At 32.7% G+C, this 27,008-nt stretch overlaps 2 protein-coding genes across 3 annotated transcripts; one reads left to right on the forward strand and one right to left on the reverse strand.

The window, feature by feature from the left end:
* Positions 1 to 230: 230 nt before the first annotated feature.
* On the forward strand, positions 231 to 3,071 carry LOC139897336 (uncharacterized). Of its 2 annotated transcripts, none has more exons than XM_071880036.1 (7): positions 231 to 301; positions 853 to 1,230; positions 1,349 to 1,576; positions 1,660 to 2,014; positions 2,103 to 2,227; positions 2,407 to 2,542; positions 2,684 to 3,071. In XM_071880036.1, the coding sequence occupies exons 2-7, from the start codon at positions 887 to 889 to the stop codon at positions 2,921 to 2,923; spliced, it is 1,428 nt and encodes a 475-aa protein (XP_071736137.1). In that variant the 5' UTR covers positions 231 to 301; positions 853 to 886; the 3' UTR covers positions 2,924 to 3,071. The 2 variants fall into 2 exon arrangements, with proteins under 2 accessions (XP_071736137.1, XP_071736138.1); XM_071880037.1 differs by having other exon boundaries at positions 232 to 346.
* A 3,599-nt stretch (positions 3,072 to 6,670) lies between these two features.
* Positions 6,671 to 10,680, reverse strand: LOC139902791 (probable alpha,alpha-trehalose-phosphate synthase [UDP-forming] 7). The gene is made up of 4 exons (XM_071885405.1): positions 10,531 to 10,680; positions 8,176 to 10,229; positions 7,442 to 7,715; positions 6,671 to 7,304 (listed from the first exon to the last, which is right to left on the reverse strand). Exons 2-4 carry the CDS (start codon positions 10,170 to 10,172, stop codon positions 6,996 to 6,998), a joined length of 2,580 nt encoding a protein of 859 aa, XP_071741506.1. The 5' UTR covers positions 10,173 to 10,229; positions 10,531 to 10,680; the 3' UTR covers positions 6,671 to 6,995.
* Between the last annotated feature and the right edge of the window lie 16,328 nt (positions 10,681 to 27,008).

Here is a 27,008-nt window from a genome sequence, read left to right on the forward strand (position 1 = left end):
TGTGTGAATATCGTATACTACTATCATTTAAATTAAATTGAATTTTCAATTTCAATTATGGTGGAATGTTCGTTAGTTGGCAATAGTTGTTGATTATAAAGAACTAAATGTAATAATAAAAACTACATGGACATCTTTTACATATTTGAATAAACATCAAGGGTGGTTTTCGTAACTTTACTTGCTGTATCCGAAAGAGTGTTCCGTTCAGATCCAAAACTTGTATCTTCGTACTTTATAAGCCCTAGGACTCGATCCCCAAATTAATTCATAATCAAAAGTATTCTGCAACTCAAATTGCGTAAGCTCTCAATCTATTTTCATCGTATTCAGCTGATATATTTATGTATGTGATACTATCTAACTCTAATAGCCTTTAATTTTGATAAATGGATTACGATATTTGAATTCATCAATTATATCACTCGATGTATGTTGTATTGTTCAATTGAGATCTACAATTGTTCATTTTTGTTCGTAATTTGATATACATATCTACGTATATTGTTCGTGTTTAATTTTACTCATTCTATTTTCTGGATCTAAGAATATATATATTAATATTAATGCATGTTGTATCAATGCATTTGATTTGGTATTTGAGATCGATCAAGTATCTTTAAGCTAATGAAGCTATAATTAGCTACATATATAGATGTGTATAAATATGTGGATGATTTGCATGTCGATGTATATTATAGATTTGGAGGTTTTGTGTTGAAATTTTGAATAATGAAGATTTTATTCATTAAAATTATATTAGATAATAGATGATAATTATTCGATGAAAATTATGGAAATGATGATAGTTGTTTGCTTTTTACTTACAGTTATTTTTGTGATATGAAACAGATTAGTTGCGAATTTTCGATTTTGATTGGTTAAAATGGGAGGTGGTTTTAGAGTGTTGCATCTGGTCAGACCGTTTCTATCGTTTCTGCCAGAAGTGCAGAGTGCAGATAGGAAGGTTCCATTCAGAGAGAAGGTCATATACACTGTGATCTCTCTTTTCATTTTTCTGGTGTGCAGTCAGCTTCCTTTGTATGGCATTCATTCTACAACTGGTGCAGATCCTTTCTACTGGATGCGTGTTATCCTCGCCTCGAACCGTGGTACTGTTATGGAACTTGGTATTACCCCAATTGTGACTTCTGGATTGGTTATGCAGCTCTTAGCTGGGTCAAAAATCATTGAAGTTGACAACAATGTTCGTGAAGATCGTGCACTATTGTAATCATCTTGTTCTCTACAAGTTTATTTATTATTTGTACAATGCTATGCTTATTGTCTTATATATACAATCTTTATTACTAAATGTTTGAACTTGTGATTTTTTTTTTTCTTTCAGAAATGGTGCTCAGAAATTGTTGGGTATCTTGATCGCAGTTGGTGAAGCCGTTGCGTACGTTCTTTCAGGAATGTACGGAAGTGTTGGTCTACTTGGTGTTGGAAATGCAATTCTTATCATTGTTCAGCTCTGTTTTGCTGGAATCATTGTAATTTGTCTTGATGAACTTCTTCAAAAGGGTTATGGTCTAGGTTCTGGAATTTCATTGTTCATAGCTACCAATATCTGGTAAGCCAACAATATATTTATTTATTTTTTGTTACGTCCTGACTATTATTATTCTTGAACTAACATATGTATTGATCATGCAGTGAAAGCATAATCTGGAAAGCATTCAGCCCAACAACTATCAACAGTGGACGTGGTGCTGAGTTTGAGGGTGCAGTCATTGCATTGTTTCATCTTCTAATTACTAGGTCGGATAAAGTTAGAGCGCTACGGGAAGCTTTCTATCGGCAAAATCTGCCTAATGTGACTAATTTGCTTGCTACTGTGTTGATCTTCCTTATTGTTATATACTTCCAAGGGTTCCGTGTTGTTTTGCCTGTGAGATCTAAGAATGCTCGTGGGCAGCAAGGTTCTTACCCGATCAAGTTGTTTTATACTTCCAACATGCCTATTATTCTTCAATCTGCACTTGTATCCAACCTTTATTTTATCTCTCAGGTATAAATATTGTATTATCACTAGTTAAATTAAAGTGTATTTGTCAATTTGAATGGTATTAAATGCTGACATCATTTTTCATTTTCAGTTGCTGCACAGAAGGTACAGTGGGAATTTTTTGGTCAACTTATTGGGGAAGTGGAAGGAGTCTGAATACTCGGGTCAATCAGTCCCTGTTGGTGGCCTTGCATACTATGTTACTGCACCTTCAAGGTAATTAAATCCTTCTCTTCTGAATGTCTCATATGATTTCAGTTCTCATGATATATCGATTGCATTCAATTTTTTTTTTTTTTTTTTTTTTTTTTTTTTTTTTTTTTTTTTTTTAATATGATGTTATATACATTAATGTACCTGATCTAATTCCTGAAACCCTTTTTTTGCAATACCAGCTTAGCTGACATGGCAGCCAATCCCTTCCATGCACTATTCTACCTGGTGTTCATGCTAACAGCATGCGCCCTGTTCTCAAAAACATGGATTGAAGTTTCAGGATCTTCAGCAAAAGATGTTGCCAAGCAACTTAAGGTAATAATACTTACTCAGAGTATCATTAAGCTTACTGTATGATTGCATGTTTTATACATTAAGCATGTGCCCTGTTCTCTAAAAGTGTAGTATATGTCACTTGTAGTGTCTCAGTTTCTAACCAAAATTTGGAATTTGCAGGAGCAACAAATGGTGATGCCAGGTCATCGTGACTCGAACCTTCAGAAGGAACTGAACCGATACATCCCAACTGCAGCTGCATTTGGAGGAATGTGCATTGGTGCATTGACGGTTTTGGCAGATTTTATGGGAGCCATAGGGTCTGGTACTGGAATACTACTTGCGGTTACCATCATTTATCAGTACTTTGAGACATTTGAAAAGGAGAAGGCCAGTGAACTAGGTTTATTTGGGTTTTAATCTTTATTTTGTTGTAATCTATAAACTATAAACTAGTTTAGCGCGTTCTTCAGTTGTAAGAAGAGTACGAGTTTTTTAAGGCAGTGACAGTTTGAACCTAAACTTTTCATCTCTTTGGATGTATACTTGCAAAAGCATTCTTTTTCTTCATCTTGATGGTTAGGTGGTCACTTCAATTGATTTGTTTGCATCGTCATTTGGCTAGCCTTGTCAACGGAGACCACCTACTGCATCCTTTTAGTGCTTGGGCCGAATTTAACATCTTCTGTTTAACAGCCCAACATGCCACTTCGTTTTGGTCCGGCTACTCTTTGGGCTAATTGGGTAGCAAGAAACGTCTTCATCTAAAATGACAACTACACTTGTTGGGCCTCCATCGTTCGTCAAATCAAGCTCAAGGTGTTTTTATGGGCCTCTACGTTCAAGATGTGTTATGGTCATCATTCATATGTATGAGTTTTAAATCCCGGTCTTTTATGTTATTCAATATGATTCATATTTCTCTTAGTTTGGCTGCCGATGTTCTTTCTTTTGTACTCTCTTTGTAATAGGTTTTTTTTCATCATTGTGATGAATGAACCAAGTTATGAATATAATGATATCCTTTTTTCGGCCAAAAAAAAAAAAAAAAAGTACAAGTAATTAAAGTATGTCTTAAAATCTTAAAAGCCCTTAAGGCTATTTTTAAAAACTTCGTAATTTTATACGTGGGTTTTCGAAGAAATATAGTAGGGCTTAAGTCTTTTTATAGAGAAATTTACTGACAGAGACGATGTCGTAAAATTTCATTTCTAGACGTACGGACTGCCGGAATTGGTAATTCATCCGGCGGTTGTAGCGGTAACCACACATCGAACGACACGTGTAATTGACTACCGCTGGTCCCACAAGTCGTCAATCTATACAGCCAGATAGTTTGGGCGGGATAAAGGCTTCGGCGGTATCGTCGGAATTCAATAATTCGACCGGTGGTAGGAATTTGATTTCTTGGTTTTTGTGCTAGCTGCTTCACCAAGTTTAGTAATTGTGTTTTTTTACCCTTCCATTCATTGCAAATCAACCCTAGTCGTAGTGTACCAGCGGTGGTGGATTTTGTAATACTGTTTAATGTTGGAAATATGTTCTCGGGTTGGCTACGGTTCGACCGTGGTTTTACCGTGGTACATATATTCCGAAGATATGCCCATGACATTAAATAATAAAAGTTCATTTATCCTATTCGGTCACACATAAAGGCCAATCGTAAATTGTTTGATATACCTTCTAATCGAAAATTAATTTATTAATCATTAGTTAATGGTTTAATAAATTAAATAAGTTTTTTTTATGTGTATACATATACTTACAAATCTAAATATGTAGAGATTTGATTAAATTTTGCAAATCATATTTTATATAAGATATAAGATTTGATTTGATTTATAAAATATGATTTGATTTTGTAAATCTTATTTTATATAAAGATTTGATTTTGCAAATCTTCCCAAATCTTTATTTATTATATTTGTATTAGATGTATTATTGTATCAATTATGTAATATATAATACCAAGTCTTGGTATTGGAAATGTTATGTTAAAGATACAAAACACACATACAAAAATGCTATTTTTCTCTTTCTCATTTTCAAGTAACCAAAATACTTGAAATATATAATTGGGTTCGGTTTTGGTGGAAATAAGAAAGAAGAAAAGATCCGTTAAGTAGAAGGTATAGATCGAAGCAAGGTTGGAACTTTGGGTGTCTACCGTTTAGAGGAACTCTTCTTTGGGTTTTTCAAATTCGATCTTCAGAAGGCTACAAAGGTTTTAATCTAACCTCTTCTTATTCGGTTTCATTAATTTGTTTTGTTTACTAAAGTTTTGTACAATGATCTGTGGAAGAGTATGATTTTGTAAAGTTTTAAAAATGCTTCCGCTCACTTTGTATTTGTATCATACTCCAACATTTAAGACACTAATTATGGAGAATAAGTAACAAAATGTGGTCTAAACAGCTTCAGGCCAACCAAAACATGTTTTGTTATCCTTTTTTTCTTTCTTTGTAATATTTCAAAATTTCATATAAGGAGTTTGCATAAAAAAAAGAACATAATATAGTAGTTTAAATGGGGTCTATTTACACCAAGGACAACCGTTTTTACATCTGATAAACATGCCAGCTTTCCCATGTGATGGTACCTGTTCACAAAAGTTGGCTACCATACTAAGCTTCTTTAGACATGGTATGAAATTGTTCAGAGATTTGGGTTATCACAAAAACATTCATACCCAGCAACTTGGAACAATAAACTCCTTTTTTGGTATAACAATAAATGGGGAACAACATACAAATTTCAACATGAAATAAACTCCTTGACCTACAAAATTGTTAATCGTAACGGTAAAAGGATAGATCGGGAGACCATTGACGGGAAGATGAAGAAAGCTACTCGTTAAGGCGGGGTGACTTGTTTGTTTGGTTGGTTCTTGTTGTGTCGTTTCTTATTCGTAGGTAGGTTGTGTCGTTTGTCGTTTCTTATCCATAGTTTGGTGTGGCTCGTGTTTAGATAGCGGGTAGGGTCGCGTTCTCTAGTTTCGAGCCCTCCGTCTATTCGTTGTATGCTTGTTCGGTATCTTCATCTTGTGATGATTTAGCCTTTTAATAGTAATCGTTTTTTAGCAAAAAAAAAAATGAAATTATACTAGCTATCAGGTTTAAATTAAGCTAGCAAGAAAATCGAAAATTCAAAACTTACCGCTGGTACCGCCTGTCGAATTAAACCATTCCGGCGGTACCGCCGATGCTATTTCTCCCGCCCAAATCACTGTCTGTATACACACCGAAATGTGGGACCAGCGGTATTCAATTACACGTGTCAAACGATGAGTGGGTACCGCCGGAACCGCCAGAAGAATTATCAATTCGGACTGTCTGTACGTCTAGATTTGAAATCGCCTTCTGACATGGTCTCTGTGTGTAAAAATCTCCTTTTTATATTCAAAATCACATACAAAATTGTACAGTGGAAAAAAGAAATTGAACTTCCGATATTACGTGAAAGAGTGAAAACATACCGCCACCGAACAGGAAGTAGCACATACATTAAAGTTGAAGTGGATTAATAACGGTGTGCAATGCGTTCACGGAATCATCAAAGGGAAACTTATACTTACTTTCTTGTACTATCACTTCAATTCAAGTTTACTTGACACCCTATTTATTATACAGATGTCCATATATGTACTTGCTTGAGGCTTAACCAGAAGTTACACACTGTGTTTCATTCTGTATGAGCATTGATTTGACGTACAATCGAAATTTTAAACTTGATAAACTTGGGCATGGGATTCAATTTCAAATTCAAGTTCTCGAGGAATTGAATTTCTACCTATTTACATTTTACCCATACAACATCTAAAAGCTTCATCTTTTCAGCTGAGAGGGGTCACCACTACAGATACGTAAACGTATACACAACTTTCACGGACCGAAATGTTCAATCTTTAGTGGCTTTTTGTTGTGGAATTTGGGTCTCTGACTTGGGCCCATAAATGGGCTGATAACGCCCAGGTGGCCTGGTATCTTTTTGATGGTGGGTGGTGATGGCAGCAGTAAATGGTGGAAGGTACACCATCAAGATTATGACGTTTCCGTAAATATCTTATCTATAAGCAATAATTGTAAACAATATAAACCAGTCAGCCAACTTACTACTTTGCCCTTTCCAACAAGACATGTCACAAAAGTAACCATAGGAGAACTGTAATAAGGTGAACTCTATCATGATTTACATCAAAGAGTTCATATGTTCAATCAGACACAAACAAAGAAAAACATTCACATTTAAACAACGCTGCCCCTTGTTTATGTCCACAATGTACCAATAATTGCCCCCTTTTAAAACAATCTTCCATGTCTCCAATAGAGAAAGAACAAAACAAACTTCCTTTGTAACCTATTCAAAAAATAATAATAAAAAAACCCTTCTTTGCCCCTTGCTTTCTGGATCAAAATGTACAAACTCCCCCTTTAAATATTGACCGAGAAAAGTCAACCCCAGCAAGAACCAAAGCAGAGAAATGGAAAAAAGCTCAAGACGAGCTTCCAGAATCTTCTTCAGACTGATCCGATACTGAAATGTCTGCAAGATTTTCAAGCATGTTTATAACTTCTACTGTGTCATCCAAATAGTACTCGGCTCTGCTCGGTTTTTGACCAACTGTGCAAGCAAACACTGATTTATTGTGGGAGATTATGCCTTCTTTTATTGAATCGCCAATCATTACAAACATGTCTTCATCGCTTCTATCGTCTCCAACACAAAGTACAAAATCAGCCTGTTTTTTATCCTTGTACATTGATGTAAATATCTTCTCTGCAACTAAACCTTTTGTCACACCCTACAATAGTAACCACCTTTTAATTATGCATTCTACTTTTAGTCTTTTATAATATAATAACTAAATATCAGATATTTTTAGTCTTTTATAATATAATAACTAAATGTATGTATTGATTAACAGTATAAATGTGATACCTGTGGTTTTACTTCGACAATGTATTGACCACTTTTTACAACAACCGGTTCATTAGCAAGTACACTTTCAAGATGGTCCAGCATTTCCTTAGCCTGTGCCGACCCAAAACTCGTATCAGCATCTTGAAAGTGCCAAACCAATGCACTTTCTTTCTGTTCAATGTAAGAACCATCTGTAGATTCTTTATATAGTCTCATAACAGGTTCTGCCATTTGCATCCATCCAAAAGTAGAATTTTGTGCACATGTTTCCCATTCTTTAGAACCAGGCCACCTGTATCAAATAGTTAATTTTAGCATTTATGAATTACTAAATGCGCACGTATATGTTTATGTCAAGGATGCAAAACTCGCTACTCGGGGAGTACACGGTCACCGACTATGGAGGGAGTAATCGGCAACTCGGGGATTAATCGGATTATTCTTTTTATACATTTAGATAAAAGTTTCAAAACCACATGTGTAAATATAGAAGAAAATCATAAACATATACATAAACTTTAACAAAAGTGTTTGAAAAAAAAAATCGTTAATTTGTTCAACTACTCTAAAATTCTAGTTTATATTTATATTCATATTAAAATGTTCTACCAATTTTAACTTTAACCAATTTTCACCAACCAAATCCAACAAATCTGATTTTGACACATCAACCGACTAAATCAGGGATTGATCAGTTTTTAGAACAATGGTTTATGTAATGAAGTCTGTGCAGAAAGATAAAAACATCATACCTTAAAAAGAAGCCGTGTTCAGCTGCAATTCCTAGTTTCTCACATGGAGAAAACCATTTAGCGAGATCTTCTTTACCACGTCCACTAACCACAAACACCGTATTATTAGGATCATTGCATAATCTGTTGATAATCGAGATAACACGTGCACTTGGAAATTTATTTATCGATGCTTGTGGATTTACAGTACCATCATAGTCCAATAAAATGGCTCTATTTTTAGCACGTAAGTAAGCATCCATAATCCCATCACTGGTCAACTTTCTAAACATCGGGTCAAGGGCTACAACCCTAAACCCAAAGCTCAATCCTATTCCCCAACACCTACGTCTGAAGTGGTCAACACAAGTCCTCTCTAAATCTTGAAAAAAACTACGTGACCAATACGCCACATCATGACTACTAACATATTTATAATGCTTTTCATGACGCATCTGTTTTTCAAGATCCGAAACGGATATAGCTTCGTACATGGCTTCAGCGGTTGCTTCAACATTCCACGGGTTGACCCGTATCGCCCCACTTAAAGAAGGCGAACACCCCACAAATTCAGACACCACTAACATACTTTTTTGGGGCGAATTAGACCCATCTGAACCCGAAATCCCTTGTCTACACACAACGTATTCATACGGTGTTAAATTCATACCGTCTCTTATAGCGGTTACAACTGCAGCTTCCGATATAGTGTAATACGCAGCTTTTTCGGTTAAACTAAGTGGTTTATCAATAAGTACAATAGGCGTGTATCCCGGTTTTCCTAATTCTTGATTAATTCTTGCGGTGCAAGTCCTAATCTCGGCTTCTATTTCCTCCACGTGTCGCCCTTTACCACGAGCGGGATTCAAGATTTGTACCAAAACTGCATCCCCGAGCAAACTAGGATGTAATTTAAGCATTTGTTCCATTGCTAAAACCTTCAAGTTTACACCTTTAAACGTATCCAAATCATCAACACCAAGCAAAACCGTTTTCCCTTCGAATTGTTGTTCGAGTTCACGAACTTTAAATTCTTTATCCGATTGCTTCAACACGGACTCCATTTGTCCCATGTGAATACCACTAGGCATAATCTTGATCCCGATCGTTCGCCCATAATATTCCAACCCAATGTACCCTCGTTTCGATTGGTACTCCAAACCAAGCATTCTACTACAACACGACAAAAAATGTCGCGCGTAGTCAAACGTGTGAAACCCGAGTAAATCAGCATTCAAAAGTGCCTTCAAAATCTCTTCTCGTACGGGTAAAGTTCTATAAATCTCTGAAGACGGGAACGGGCTATGTAGAAAAAAACCCATTCTTAACCTATTAAAATGTCTTCTCAAAAACGTAGGTAACACCATTAGATGATAATCATGAATCCAAACGTAATCATCATCGGGATTAATTACTTCAATCACTTTTTGTGAAAATATCTTGTTTGCAGACACGTACGCTTCCCATAAAGACCGGTCAAACCGACCACCATGACTAGCTGAAAACGGTAACCTATAATGAAACAAAGGCCATAAATGCTGCTTACAGAACCCGTTATAATACTTCTCCAAAATATCATTAGGGATAAAAGCAGGTACACATTTAAACCTTTCTAACAAGACCTGTGAAACTTCATCTTGTTCATTAACATCAATTTCAGCCTTAAGTGATCCTACATAAATAACTTCCATTTCTTCTGGTAAACCATCTTTAATATGTTTATACAACGAATTCTCGTCCCAACTAAAACTCCATGATGATTCTTTTGTCTTATCATTGATTGTACGAGTAGCTTTTATTGGTAATTGATTGGCTACAACGATTAACCTATCGGCTAAAACTGTTGAAGGTGCATCAGATGATACGCTATGAGCTTGATCATCATCATCATCAAGCTCAGTTAGCACACCAGGTACAGTCATTGTTCTAGGAATCATCATCTTTCTTCTAGGTTCTTCCATTACAGGAAAATTTCCATTTGCTAGATCTAACAAATTAGCGTACGATTTCGAAATCATTTCGGTTTATATCAGAACACAATATTTGATCCAAACAGAATCCAACTAACCAATGATCTGAAATTTTGCACAAAAAGTATCACACATTAATCAATATCATCAATTTAACACAATAAACAAACAAACAGATCCAATAAATTAGCAAAACCCTGACAAACTGAAATTAAAGTCAAAATAAGCAAAATTAAGTCAAAAATACATCAATTCCAGTCCAGAAGAATGTTAATATAACTAATTAATCCTTGCATGAAAAAAAATGCACAAATCACAATCCAAAACCCTAGACACGTAGGATTAATAAAGAAAAACGTAAAATTAAAATACTGGAGCAAATGTTTATAAATTACAATTAAATTACCTGTAATGGAAGATAACGATTGACGTAAACAATATAGGAATAAAAAAGTCAATTTCGAGTTCAGAATAATATCTAGGGTTTGATTATATATGTCTTATATCTGTGATGGATCTTGGATGATGTGTGTAGGTGTTGTGTGTGTAAAAGCTGTTAGAGAAGAGAAAGGGGGTAATACGGTGAATTAATTTATTTAATTTATATATATATACACTCTGTAATATTTATTTATTATTATTCGTATTATCTAAAATTATAGATAAAATTATAGATATAGACTAGATGGGTAAATTACATAGATAGAATTAGATAATTACTCCGTATATATGTAAAGTAAAATCAACGAAATAAAATCAATGAAATAAAGAAATAAATATAAATAAGGAAATGATGATATAAAAAAATGAAAATGAAAGGGATAAGGTCGGCCAGCAAAGAAAGTTGCCAACTGGAAATTTTGCGTCACGCGCTTGTTCCGACAGATGACGTGTCAGTGTTGTTGGTTTTCACGTGTTTAGATATATTTGGGAAAAAAATTAAATAAGATAAAGATATGTTTTATTTTTATTTTTAAAATAAAAAAAAGGTTGGAAAATGAAGACGTGAGAAAATGTCTAGATCATCAAAAAGGAAAAGATAATGAGATATGAATTCAAATTGGAAAAGGATGTTTATCCACGATAAATTAATATTGGTCACAAATTATTGAATGCTATCTTTTTGTTTTCTTAGATTGTATTGATTGATGGATGATTTTATATCGTTTATATATATATATATATATATATATATATATATATATATATATATATATATATATATATATATATATATATACTTAGATTTATGAGCCCGTGCGTTGCACGGAAACTCATCCGCAAACATTATTGATTTTAAACTTATATATATGAAATAACTATATCATAGGAAAAGTGTAAAAAGTACTGCTATAGTTAAATTAGTAAAATATGTTTTGATAACACCATACACGTACATAATTAAAATGTATGTCCATAGTTAATCTGAATGGACCATGTAGAACTTGTTGGTCGTAATGACCATGGAGAATCGATCAATAAATTACTCACTTGACCACTTTAAAAGTAATACTCTGTTAAAAGTATTTGACCCATTTGACCAATTACCCAAACCGACTCAACCTGACCCGTTTATACTCGTCTAAAATTTTTACCCGTTTTTTTTTTTTTGAAAAGCAAGAAATATATTAAGCTTCAAGAAATGATACAACTTTATGTGAGTATAACTCACTTACATTATACACGAAGGTTTGCAAAGGGAGCAAACCGTAAGAAGCACGGCGAAACTAAACTACACTATTCTAAGATAAACGCTTGGATCGTTAAGCCAAGATAACCAATCGATCTTCCGTTTCTTTAGCCTAGTAGAGATCCACTCATATGACTTGACTTGAATTTCGTTCAAAGCTACCGAAGGGTTCCAACTTCTTCCACGAAAGACTTTCTCGTTCCTATTTCTCCATATTAAGTAGGCGCTCACCCATTCAACCGCTTGCCAAATTTTACTACCGAGAGCCGTTGAAGATGAGTTGCAATTCCCTTGAAGAATCTCGTTGATGCTTAAGTTGGACATGTTGTGATGACCCGGGAATTTCCGACTAAATTTAAACTTTAATCTTTATATGTTTCCGACACGATAAGCAAAAATCTGTAATATTGAGTCTCGAAAGTTTTGAAATCTATATTCATGTAACCAATTACCCTTTGACCTTTGACTGATCCCGACGATTCACGAACAATTGTTGTAAATAACTAAGTGTATATAAATGTGTATATGTATATGAACATAAATAAGATGTTACTAAATAAATATATATAAATATATAAATATGTACACATAAGTAATATTATATATTGTAATATATAGATTTGATAAATAGTAAATATCCAAGATATGTTATTATATAATATATAATTAATAAAGATGATTAACAAGTTGTAATATTACGATATTAAATAAAATTACGAGTTAAAAATATAGTTGTTAAAGTAGTAGTATTATAATTACTTTCATCAACATCAACATTAATATTAATATTGGTATCATTACTATTATTATATAAAGTGTATATATAGATAAGTAGATATTGTTAATATTATTATTATCAATAAAATTAACATTTTATTAACTAATAATATTATTAGTACCACTAATAATAAAAATAATTTATTCAATGATTGTCATATTATTAATACCAATAGATAATACGTAAACATGAAATTGGTATATATATATATATATATATATATATATATATATATATATATATATAATATTACAAATATTAATCTAATTAGTATTATTATTTAGCATAATGAATAAATATTACTGTTATCACCATTTTATAGCTAATAATATTATTATTATTATTTATTATTAGGATTAATTATTATTAGTGTTATTATTATTAGTATTTATTAGAAAATAATATATTTTGTTATTATTAACATTAATAATATGATTATTATTATTATTATGTATTATTATTATTATTTCTATTTCTATTACTAATCTTATTATTACAATATTACTTTTATTATCATTTATAATATTATACAATTATATAAAAGAACTAAATATAATATATAATTACTGAATTATACGGTTGTATAAATATATCTATATACATACAGATACGAATCCATATTTATATACAGTTACAAGTACAGGAACGTAATCAGTTTTCTTCTGCTTTCTCTAATGTGTTTAATTGATCCTTTGAATCAATCCAGTACAAATCAGGATCCCAAAACAAATGAATAATCCAAAAATTTGTTAGAAGTCTTATTCAAACTTTTATTTTTTTTACAAATTCTTCTGTCCTTGATATTCCTCCTGTCGACCCTTGATTTTCAATTAAACTCATCACTTTTGACTTTCTTTCTCTGCTATACTTGTTATTACTTATCTCATTCTGTTACTACTTGAACAAATGCATCACCAAATCATCCACTCCATCACCACTATCGGCTAGAGTCATAGCCGAGAACCACCAACACAATCACCACCTTTCCTCTTCGATAATCATCGCGATCATAAACCATCTCATCTACTAGCGATGCTGCTTCGCATCTGTTTTCTATGGTGACCGAACACAAGGTGTTGTTCAACAAGATCAAGAACAATCAATGCTTTCATTTTTCATGAATTTGTTAAAGTGCAATCTCTACCTCTTTCTCTTTTTATCTATCTCCCTCCCTCTTGTTTACTATTTTACTGGTTCGAATGCTACACAACCCAAACCGTCACCAATGTTATAATTCTGTTTTGAAACCATCACAAACCACCATTTAAACCATCACCAACGAGACCATTTTGAAGTTCATCACCTTCAAGTACAACCGGCAACCACCATAACTCGCTACCTTGAATCTCTCTCTCTCTCTCTCTCTCTCTCTCTCTCTCTCTCTCTCTCTCTCCTAATCGTGTACAAAGAAACTATCGTCTCCATCCCATCAACCAAACCCGTTGTTGCTACCATTCTGTTTCGATCAACCATTACACCACTACAACCATCACCATGGTCACCGTAAACACTCTCACCATAACCATCACCCAAGTCATCAATCACTCTCAGCCTATATCGGTTACCACCACCATTAATTTTTTTCTGCAAAGATCACGACAACCTACTTCTGCCGCTGCCACAACAGTGTTTATTGCTGCTATATTTCTTCCGTATCTGCACCATGTTACCGAGTAAAGATATTAATGATGAATATAATAATGATAATATAAATATGATGATGGGATTCTAGGAATTAAAGCCGAAATATATGGATGTTATTGAATTATAATTAGTGGGAGATTAAAGTTGTGGTAGGGTTTGAAGAACCGAGTCTGGTTCTTTTTTTTTCCAGCGAACACAAACAGAAGGAAGTGGAAACTTTTCTTTTTATGATTTGCTAAATCTGATTCCTTTATTTCACTCACTACCGACACTTCCATACCTAAATCATATCTTTAGATTTCTAATGGGCCATTTAACATTAATCACCTAAGTGGGCTTCTATTTTTCTTATGTTGGGTCGATTGAGGATTAGAGAGGGCCGAGATTTTGATATATGTTAAGTGAATAAATTCGCGAATGAAACCAAGAACTTATGACTGTTTCAGTGGTTTGATGATGATTGTGTTAGCCAAGAGGTCACAGGATCGAACCTGGCTGGAAAAAATATATATATATATATATTTTTTGGTAGAAGATGAAGCAGACAGCGAGATAGATACTGGATATATATATTAATAGATTGTGTTTTAATCAGAAAATGAGCATGGATGGATGGTTAGGGGTGTTGTGTCTATTAACGAGAGGTCTCGGGTTCGAGTCCCGGCTTGGGCGGTTTGATATTTTTTTTAGAGCTTTTAAGGTAGTAACCATTTTTATTTCATTATTATTATTAATACTATTATTATATTATTATTTTTATCATTAACATAAGTATTATTGTTAAAGTTATCATTATTATTATTATTATTACCATGGTTATCTTTATTAGTAAAAATATCATTTTTAGTAAATTATCATTAGTAGTAAAGTTATTATCCTTATTAAAAATTTTATTTTCAAAAGTTAACATTATCATTATTATTTCTATTATTACTATCAATATTATTACTATCATTTTTATCATTATCAGAACTACTACAAATAGATTTTTATAAAAATATATAACACTATATTTTTATTACTAAAAAGATATAAATTAAGCTATATATAAAAGATATCAATTAAAATATGAATATATATTTTTATCATATATAAACCTTAATATACAATTCTATTATTATTAAAGATAAATAATAGTTATATAAAATTATATAAATAATAATCATTTTCAAATATATATGCAAACTAAATAAATACGTAATATATAAAGTTATAATATATGAAATTGTTCGACTACGAGTATAGATGTTAATATATATACATGATATAGGTTCGTGAATCCGAGGTCACCCCTACATTGTTCAGTTTCGTCATATGTATTTTTACTACAAAATACATTAGGTGAGTTTCATTTGCTCCCCTTTTTACTCTTTACATTTTTGGGGCTGAGAATACATGCGCTTTTATAAATGTTTGACGCAATAGACACAAGTACCTTAACTGCATTCTATGATAGAATTATCTGGGATTGGGGTTGATTATTATGACATGCATTAGCACCCGGTTTCCGTTAGAGCGTATGAGCTCCCGAGCCGGGTGGATGGTTTATTATTTATGACATTTTGGCACCGGTTGGCCTATATTTTATAAACATGTGTTCAGCCGTGGGGTGTAAAGACCGGCACAGAGGTTCTATATTTTGAAGGCACATGTATTCAGTCGTGGGGTGAAAGACCGGCACAGATGGTTACTATTATATTTTGAATCATCACCAGGTGTTCTTCATATGAAAGATATTTTTTGTGCAGTTGGAATGGGACTTCTGCACGTTTTATAATATTTAAAATCTTGTGGTCTATTAAAATGATGAAAATGAAATGATTACTATAAACTAATGAACTCACCAACCTTTTGGTTGACACTTTAAAGCATGTTTATTCTCAGGTTTGAAAGAAATCTTCCGCTGTGCATTAGCTCATTTTAAAGATATTACTTGGAGTCATGCATGACATATTTCAAAAGACGTTGCATTCGAGTCGTTGAAGTTCATTAGAGATTATTATTAAGTAAATGACAGATTAGGTCATTTATAGTTTAGATATTATGAAATGGTATGCATACCTGTCAACTTTTGATGAAATGAAAGTTTGTCTTTTAAAAACGAATGCAATGTTTGTAAAATGTATCATATAGAGGTCAAATACCTCGCGATGTAATCATATGTAATGTTCTCGTCCATATGGATTTGGTCGGGGCACTTCAGGTGGTATCAGAGCGGTGGTCTTAGCGAACCAGGTCTGCATTAGTGTGTCTAACCGGTAGTTGTTAGGATGCATTAGTGAAGTCTGGACTTCGACCTAGTAGTTGTTAGGTTATATTACTAAGTCTGGACTTGAACCTGGTCTGCATGTCAAAAGTTTTGCTTATCAATTCTTGTCGAAAATTACCTGCTTATCATTCTTAGTCTAGACACATCTTACTGCATTGATTGCATGAATAGTGTATAGACAAAATTCATATCTTAGCGTATCTGCTAATCCATATCTTAGCGTATCTGTTACCATAAACTATGCCTAATATATTTCGTAAATTCCTCCGTAATCTACGAAATCTTTTGTTCTATATACATAGATATTCTATGTAATTAGAATATCATCCGACATCCAAAAATCATTTCACATCGAAAATTCTTTATCTAACCATGCTAGATGAATTCTGCAACCAGTTCAAGTTCCTCGGATTTTGACAGCGATTCCGATATGGATTTCCACTCGAGCTCCAAAAGCAGTATAACCAATCAGCCATCGTCAATTCTAGATGAATTGGGGCTGAGTTCGTAGTCGACTTAATCAATGGAGACACGAAGAAGGCGATCCTTTCCATCAACCGAATTCACCTCTTAGCGATGAACCTGAAGCACTCACCGGCGAACCAATCCGAAACATCATTTTCACCCTCATTACCCGAATATCTCACTATGATTATATACTATCTCAAATTCAAAACCTTATTCATCCGTTCGTTCCGACCGACAATCATTCCGGAGTAATAAGTCAACGAGCTTCATACTCGAGTTATAGCCGTCAAAAGTATGGTGCAAAATGTACCAGCTTCAACAACATTACCGGCACCAACAGTACCACCAACAACAACATCCGCATCCCACACCTCAACATCACAATCTGATCCACGAACATCAACATCATACGCACCATAGATACCAAGGAGTACCAACAACAATTAACGATGAAGTATTGATCCATAACTTCATCAATATTCTGCGAAGAATATGTGAATCCTAATAGTTTTAGAGATTACTTATTCTAGCTCAAACCGAAAATCAAATGAGTCTAATATTATATTGACTCATTAAATCCATGATTACATCTGAAGAAAATATATATGTATATATATTTTCATAGAGATTGTGATTAAAAATTCTTTCGTACAAACTGTTAACGATGAAAATATTTTAACGGGTAGGTAATACCCGAGGAATATTTCAGATTTCACATTAATGAGTTACACTGTATATTCTTCAAATCTGATTCAACAATCATTTCCTATTCTACTTACATCCACACATATACGAATCCGTTCACCACAGAATAACCATTTCCATTCAAATTTCATATTTGGATTTTGACCTATCAGAATCCAACAAGTGGCATAATGAAGAAAACATTTGACGGAATAAAATTTGTTAGAAACAAACAAATGAACTATGAGAAATTTTGTTAAGAATCCACGCTAACAAAATCCTAGCTACCTGTTCCTAGCTAACTGTGGACTAATCAACTGAGGACTACCAATAGTGGACAATTAAAATGAATTAAAATATTGATTATAACATATGAAACTAAACAATACTTCAAGTTTGCCACTTGATTTCATCTTAAATCTCATTTTTCCTTGACGATTACAATCTGCGTTCAAACCTTTCATGATTCTTGAAAATACCTCAATCGAGAAGATGAACCGACCGCACTTCATCTACGGAAGAAAAGATTTACGCATATAGTTATGCACCTGAAAAACACTCGGAACCTGAGTAAACGTTTAACACGTATCTGTGCTAGCTTCTTTAGCATTGTTATTACCGAAAATAACATTGCAATTTTTTTTATTAACCAATTTTGTGACAGCTCCAGCAAATCAACTTCAAGTTTTTCATTCGAATAAACACTATTATAAAGATTACCCCTTCGCCATCATTACCGGGGAACTGTTTATATTCCACCACATTAGCATTCAACTTACCAGCAACTCCATTACTCATTGACTTAAGTCTTTTCGAAGAATCATTATATTTGTTCATTAAAAACCCTATCATATACTTATCCGCATCTTATAACGAGAGTTGTCATATCAATTACCAGGAATTAGCAATCGGTATTTCGAATCTCGCAGCGTTTCTACATCAACAGTTATATGTACACATATAACATTTATCTCTTAGAATTATGATCTTACACTCTGAAATTTTGAAAAGCACCTAGTCTACAAATCAATACTCCAAATTATGAAAAAGCTGAATACAGCAGCAAAAACTGTACAAGCTGAATACAGCAGCAAAAAAACTATACACGACCTTAACCGTCGAAGGTATAAAGATAAAGAATGGTATATTGGCAAAGCTCAGAAAAGTTGGAACTGGAAACCGGATTGAGAAAACCATGAAGGAGACCAAGGACAAATACAAGGACTAAACCCTGTATTTAAAAGAATCCAAATGATTCAGTACCTGCTGAAGTCATTAACAAATACCTTGCTTCTGAATCTAAATCTTTACGGGCAAATCTTCTTTATCATCCATTGGCATTAGAAATTCTAAGATATCATCATATATTTCATTATAAAAATCTTCGATACTTCTGAAGATACCTTCATAAATATATTTTTCCAAAATTATCTATCTCCTCGTACTATCTATGATACATCATAAAAGAAACTGTTTTAGTTTCTATCTTTCTATAAAATTCGAGTCTAAATAGGAATGTTTTTGAAGTAGTGTTGGGAACTGAAGCATGAGTTAGTATAATATAATGACACTTGATCAACGTGATTATATTACAGTAATTCATGCTGAGTTTCTAATGGGACATGATGATTCACAGAACATACCATCATCATGTGCCATTTACACGACTCTTGCATTCTACCCAATCTCCAAACATATTAAGAACATATCTTCTTGATAGCTCTATTTTCCAGGGTATTCTGGTAATTTGACAAATCAAGATCGTGCCATTACGATTTCCTTCTTAGGACATTAACTATGTTCATTCCGAATTTCATATCTACAAATTCTGGACCATTATTCGCTTGACTTAGAGTCGAGAAGAAAATAAAAAGACAAAGAACTCCGAAATATAAGGAAAGAAATTAAGCCCGATAACAACCTCGAAACTACAAACCGTGTATATCAATGCGTATAGCAATATAAAGACACGGGAGAATGAAAAACACTATAACTCCAAGGTAATAGTAGAAGTAAATAAAATTCTCCGGTGGTAGATGAAAGAGAAGAATGACAGATATGAAGGTTAGAAGTATATCAAGGATCAGAACGAGATGGAGCACATTGATGAATACTTTAAAGTATGAGTTAAGGGAGAAAGAATAGAAGGTGTGAGTTGTAAGGAAACGACGGGGGTGGATTTATAGTGAAATATCCGACAGAGCAATCGAAACAGATTATTGCATTTAATTAAAGAAGATCCTGATTTCCTTAATCGCCAAAGAACCAAATCTTATTACGAAGATTTTCTTTAAATCCCTTAAATTCCGGAAATCAATCGTAACTATGTCATCGGTTAAAATGAATCTACATTTACTCATTTCACTCTTTTGTGATAACTTCACTCGTACTCTTCACATAAACCAATTGTTTTATCCATATTATTCAATGATGATAAAACTCTGTTTATCAACTCATATCCGTCATGAAAATATTTTTATTGTTAGCCATGACAACCTCGATCAAATTTCGGGACGAAATTTCTTTAACGGGTAGGTACTGTGATGACCCGGGAATTTCCGACTAAATTTAAACTTTAATCTTTATATGTTTTCGACACGATAAGCAAAGATCTGTAATATTGAGTCTCGAAAGTTTTGAAATCTATATTCATGTAACCAATTACCCTTTGATCTTTGACTGATCCCGATGATTCACGAACAATTGTTGTAAATAACTAAGTGTATATAAATGTGTATATGTATATGAACATAAATAAGATGTTACTAAATAAATATATATAAATATATAAATATGTACACATAAGTAATATTATATATTGTAATATATAGATTTGATAAATAGTAAATATCCAAGATATGTTATTATATAATATATAATTAATAAAGATGATTAACAATTTGTAATATTACGATATTAAATAAAATTACGAGTTAAAAATATAGTTGTTAAAGTAGTAGTATTATAATTACTTCCACCAACATTAATATTAATATTGGTATCATTACTATTATTATATAAAGTGTATATATAGATAAGTAGATATTGTTAATATTATTATTATCAATAAAATTAACATTTTATTAACTAATAATATTATTAGTACCACTAATAATAAAAATAATTTATTCAATGATTGTCATATTATTAATACCAATAGATAATACGTAAACATGAAATTGATATATATATATATATATATATATATATATATATATATATATATATATATATATATATATATATATATATATATATATATATATATATATATATATATTATTACAAATATTAATCTAATTAGTATTATTATTTAGCATAATGAATAAATATTACTGTTATCACCATTTTATAGCTAATATTATTATTAGTGTTATTATTATTAGTATTTATTAGAAAATAATATATTTTGTTACTATTAACATTAATAATATGATTATTATTATTATTATTATTATTATTATTATTATTATTATTATTATTATTATTATTATTATTATATTATTATTATTATTATTTCTATTTCTATTACTAATCTTATTATTACAATATTACTTTTATTATCATTTATAATATTAAGTGTAATATTAATACAATTATATAAAAGAACTAAGTATAATATATAATTACTGAATTATACGGTTGTATAAATATATCTATATACATACAGATACGAATACATATTTATATACAGTTACAAGTACAGGAACGTAATCAGTTTTCTTCTGCTTTCTCTAATGTGTTTAATTGATCCTTTGAATCAATCCAGTACAAATCAGGATCCCAAAACAAATGAATAATCCAAAAATTTGTTAGAAGTCTTATTCAAACTTTTATTTTTTTTACAAATTCTTCTGTCCTTGATATTCCTCCTGTCGACCCTTGATTTTCAATTAAACTCATCACTTTTGACTATCTTTCTCTGCTATACTTGTTATTACTTATCTCATTCTGTTACTACTTGAACAAATGCATCACCAAATCATCCACTCCATCACCACTATCGGCTAGAGTCATAGCCGAGAACCACCAACACAATCACCACCTTTCCTCTTCGATAATCATCGCGATCATAAACCATCTCATCTACTAGTGCTGCTGCTTCGCATCTATTTTCTATGGTGACCGAACACAAGGTGTTGTTCAACAAGATCAAGAACAATCAATGCTTTCATTTTTCATGAATTTGTTAAAGTGCAATCTCTACCTCTTTCTCTTTTTATCTATCTCCATCCCTCTTGTTTACTGTTTTACTGGTTCGAATGCTACACAACCCAAACCGTCACCAATGTTATAATTCTGTTTTGAAACCATCACAAACCACCATTTAAACCATCACCAACGAGACCATTTTGAAGTTCATCACCTTCAAGTACAACCGGCAACCACCATAACTCGCTACCTTGAATCTCTCTCTCTCTCTCTCTCTCTCTCTCTCTCTCTCTCTCTCTCTCTCCTAATCGTGTACAAAGAAACCATCGTCTCCATCCTATCAACCAAACCCGTTGTTGCTACCATTCTGTTTCGATCAACCATTACACCACTACAACCATCACCATGGTCACCGTAAACACTCTCACCATAACCATCACCCAAGTCATCAATCACTCTCAGCCTATATCGGTTACCACCACCATTAATTTTTTTCTGCAAAGATCACGACAACCTACTTCTGCCGCTGCCACAACAGTGTTTATTGCTGCTATATTTCTTCTGTATCTGCACCATGTTACCGAGTAAAGATATTGATGATGAATATAATAATGATAATATAAATATGATGATGGGATTCTAGGAATTAAAGCCGAAATATATGGATGTTATTGAATTATAATTAGTGGGAGATTAAAGTTGTGGTAGGGTTTGAAGAACCGAGTCTGGTTCTTTTTTTTTTTCCAGCGAACACAAACAGAAGGAAGTGGAAACTTTTCTTTTTATGATTTGCTAAATCTGATCCCTTTATTTCACTCACTACCGACACTTCCATACCTAAATCATATCTTTAGATTTCTAACAGGCCATTTAACATTAATCACCTAAGTAGGCTTCTATTTTTCTTATGTTGGGTCGATTGAGGATTAGAGAGGGCCGAGATTTTGATATATGTTAAGTGAATAAATTCGTGAATGAAACCAAGAACTTATGACTGTTTCAGTGGTTTGATGATGATTGTGTTAGCCAAGAGGTCACAGGATCGAACCTGGCTGGAAAAAATATATATATATATATATTTTTTGGTAGAAGATGAAGCAGACAGCGAGATAGATACTGGATATATATATTAATAGATTGTGTTTTAATCAGAAAATGAGCATGGATGGATGGTTAGGGGTGTTGTGTCTATTAACGAGAGGTCTCGGGTTCGAGTCCCGGCTTGGGCGGTTTGATATTTTTTTTAGAGCTTTTAAGGTAGTAACCATTTTTATTTCATTATTATTATTAATACTATTATTATATTATTATTTTTATCATTAACATAAGTATTATTGTTAAAGTTATCATTATTATTATTATTATTACCATGGTTATCTTTATTAGTAAAAATATCATTTTTAGTAAATTATCATTAGTAGTAAAGTTATTATCCTTATTAAAAATTTTATTTTCAAAAGTTAACATTATCATTATTATTTCTATTATTACTATCAATATTATTACTATCATTTTTATCATTATCAGAACTACTACAAATAGATTTTTATAAAAATATATAACACTATATTTTTATTACTAAAAAGATATAAATTAAGCTATATATAAAAGATATCAATTAAAATATGAATATATATTTTTATCATATATAAACCTTAATATACAATTCTATTATTATTAAAGATAAATAATAGTTATATAAAATTATATAAATAATAATCATTTTCAAATATATATGCAAACTAAATAAATACGTAATATATAAAGTTATAATATATGAAATTGTTCGACTACGAGTATAGATGTTAATATATATACATGATATAGGTTCGTGAATCCGAGGTCACCCCTACATTGTTCAGTTTCGTCATATGTATTTTTACTACAAAATACATTAGGTGAGTTTCATTTGCTCCCCTTTTTACTCTTTACATTTTTGGGGCTGAGAATACATGCGCTTTTATAAATGTTTGACGCAATAGACACAAGTACCTTAACTGCATTCTATGATAGAATTATCTGGGATTGGGGTTGATTATTATGACATGCATTAGCACCCGGTTTCCGTTAGAGCGTATGAGCTCCCGAGCCGGGTGGATGGTTTATTATTTATGACATTTTGGCACCGGTTGGCCTATATTTTATAAACATGTGTTCAGCCGTGGGGTGTAAAGACCGGCACAGAGGTTCTATATTTTGAAGGCACATGTATTCAGTCGTGGGGTGAAAGACCGGCACAGATGGTTACTATTATATTTTGAATCATCACCAGGTGTTCTTCATATGAAAGATATTTTTTGTGCAGTTGGAATGGGACTTCTGCACGTTTTATAATATTTAAAATCTTGTGGTCTATTAAAATGATGAAAATGAAATGATTACTATAAACTAATGAACTCACCAACCTTTTGGTTGACACTTTAAAGCATGTTTATTCTCATGTTTGAAAGAAATATTCCGCTGTGCATTAGCTCATTTTAAAGATATTACTTGGAGTCATGCATGACATATTTCAAAAGACGTTGCATTCAAGTCGTTGAAGTTCATTAGAGATTATTATTAAGTAAATGACAGATTAGGTCATTTATAGTTTGGATATTATGAAATGGTATGCATACCTGTCAACTTTCGATGAAATGAAAGTTTGTCTTTTAAAAACGAATGCAATGTTTGTAAATGTATCATATAGAGGTCAAATACCTCGCGATGTAATCATATGTAATGTTCTTGTCCATATGAATTTGGTCGAGGCACTTCACATGTTACCAAAGCCCCACCATCCGAAAACACGATCCCAAATCTCCAACACATGCTTGCAAAAAATGAAGGAGTGGTCCACGGTTTCTAGGTCGTCATCACATAACGGGCACCGGACACTATGCAAGTCAATATCCCTTTTACCAAGTTCAATCAAGGCGGGAAGCCTTCTATGTCGAGCCCGCCAAACAAATACCTCCAGTTTTTTTGGAACTAGATTATTTCGGATTGTTTCAGTCATGTTCATTGGTACCGCAAGCAATTTGTTATCGATGAGAAGGGATAAAGACCGTACAGTGAAGTAGCCATTATGTGAGTTAGACCATACACACGTGTCCCTTCCACTGTTGTTGAAAGCGTATGCAGCAATGATCTCGGATAGCTCAGAGAGTTCGCTAGCGGTTCGGCCCGACGGTGTTCTGCTCCAATCTCCACGTAAAATCATACCCGAATCAGTGACTTGAATACGGCTGTTGATGGTTGCATTTTTCGAGACTTCTAGGCAGAATAGTAGCTGGAATTTGTTGATAAGAATGTTGCCCGACCAATTTGTGTTCCAGAATTCCTTCATCGAGTTGCTGCTCACCGAAACTTTGAAGGAGTCCTTGAAGGATAAAACTATTTCTTCGATAGTGGTACCTGCCAAAAGAATATCCCGCCAGATGGTAGGTTTTAAGGAGCAAATTTCTTCACTCCTTAGATCCAAACCACCACGGGAACCGTAAATGCTACAAATCAATTTGGACCAAAGTGAGTCGGTTTCGGTATAAAACCTTCACCACCACTTTCCGAGCAAAGCAAGGTTTTTACTTTTTAAGAGGCCAAAATTTAAACCCCCATTTTCGTAAGGAAAAACAACTTTATCCCATTTGACCCAAGGGATCTTTGAATTAAGATCCGACCCGCCCCAAAAAAAATCTCTTCTCAGACTCTCAAGTATTTTAAGCACGCAAGGAGGGGCACGAAAGATTGAGAAGTAATACAAAGGTAGGCTATTTAGGACTGATTTGATAAGCACCATTCTTCCACCAAAGGACATCGAACACATTTTCCAATTTGAAAGCTTGGACTTTATTTTTTCGATCACCGGAGTCCAACTACACGATTTTTCATGTTTGCCCCGATAGGCAAACCAAGGTACTTAAAAGGAAAAGCACCAACTTGACCCCCCCATACTACAAGCAAACCGGTTTGTTTCATCTACACCGGCAACAACCCCGTAAAGGCAACTTTTATGAAAATTGACCTTTAGTCCGGAAGCTAATTCAAAGCATTTTAGGAGATTTTGTAGGTTTCGTAAGTTATCCCTACTCCAATCCCCTAAAAAAAGAGTATCATCCGCGTATTGTAAATGAGAAATTTTTGTCTTGTTTCGGCCAATTTCAACCTCCTTGAATAACTCATTATCAATTGCGGCCTTCGTGAGTATGTTAAGGCCTTCCGCGGCTAGAATGAAAAGAAAAAGAGATAACGGGTCGCCTTGACGAATGCCTCTTTCGTGTAGTGACCCGAACTTTTCTATGTTTATATATATTAATTGAGATTGATATTTACATGACTAAATGTTTCCAACGTGTTAAGCAATCAAATTTGCGAAGACTTGATTAAATGAAATAAGTTTCATATAGACAATTGATCACCCAAGTTGGCCGGTGATTCACGAACGTTACAAAATTGTAAAAACTACATATTGTGGTATATAGATATATATATATATATATATATATATATATATATATATATATATATATATATATATATGGTTGACATGAGATTATGATGAGTAAGTATCTCACTAAGTATATTAACAATGTGTGATATACATAAGAAATGAGATTACTAAGTTAAGAAACTCGAAATGATATATATAACGATTATCGTTATGATAACGTCTACTAAATATATATGTATCATATTAAGATATTGATACACTATATTTAACATGATAAAATGATATTTAAATATATCATTAAGTGTGTTAACAATGAACTACATATGTAAAAACAAGACTACTAACTCAAGAATTACGAAATGAGACTTATATGTAACGATTATCGTTGTAACGATATTTTAATGTATATATCATATTAAGAGATATTCATACATCATAATATCATGATAATATAATAATTTAACATCTCATTTTATATAATAAACATTGGGTTAACAACATTAATTGAGATCGTTAACTTAAAGGTTTCAAAACAACACTTACATGTAACGACTAACGAAGACTTAACGACTCCATTAGAATGTATATACATGTTGTGTTTTGATATGTATTCTTACACTTTTGAAAGACTTCAAGACACATATCAAAGTACTTCTACTTAACAAAAATGCTTACAATTACATCCTCGTTCAGTTTCATCAACAATTCTACTCGTATGCACCCGTATTCGTACTCGTACAATATACAACTTTTATTTGTATGTACTATTG

Source organism: Rutidosis leptorrhynchoides, chromosome 3 (assembly GCF_046630445.1).
Source record: "Rutidosis leptorrhynchoides isolate AG116_Rl617_1_P2 chromosome 3, CSIRO_AGI_Rlap_v1, whole genome shotgun sequence".
Classification (NCBI taxonomy): domain Eukaryota; kingdom Viridiplantae; phylum Streptophyta; class Magnoliopsida; order Asterales; family Asteraceae; genus Rutidosis; species Rutidosis leptorrhynchoides.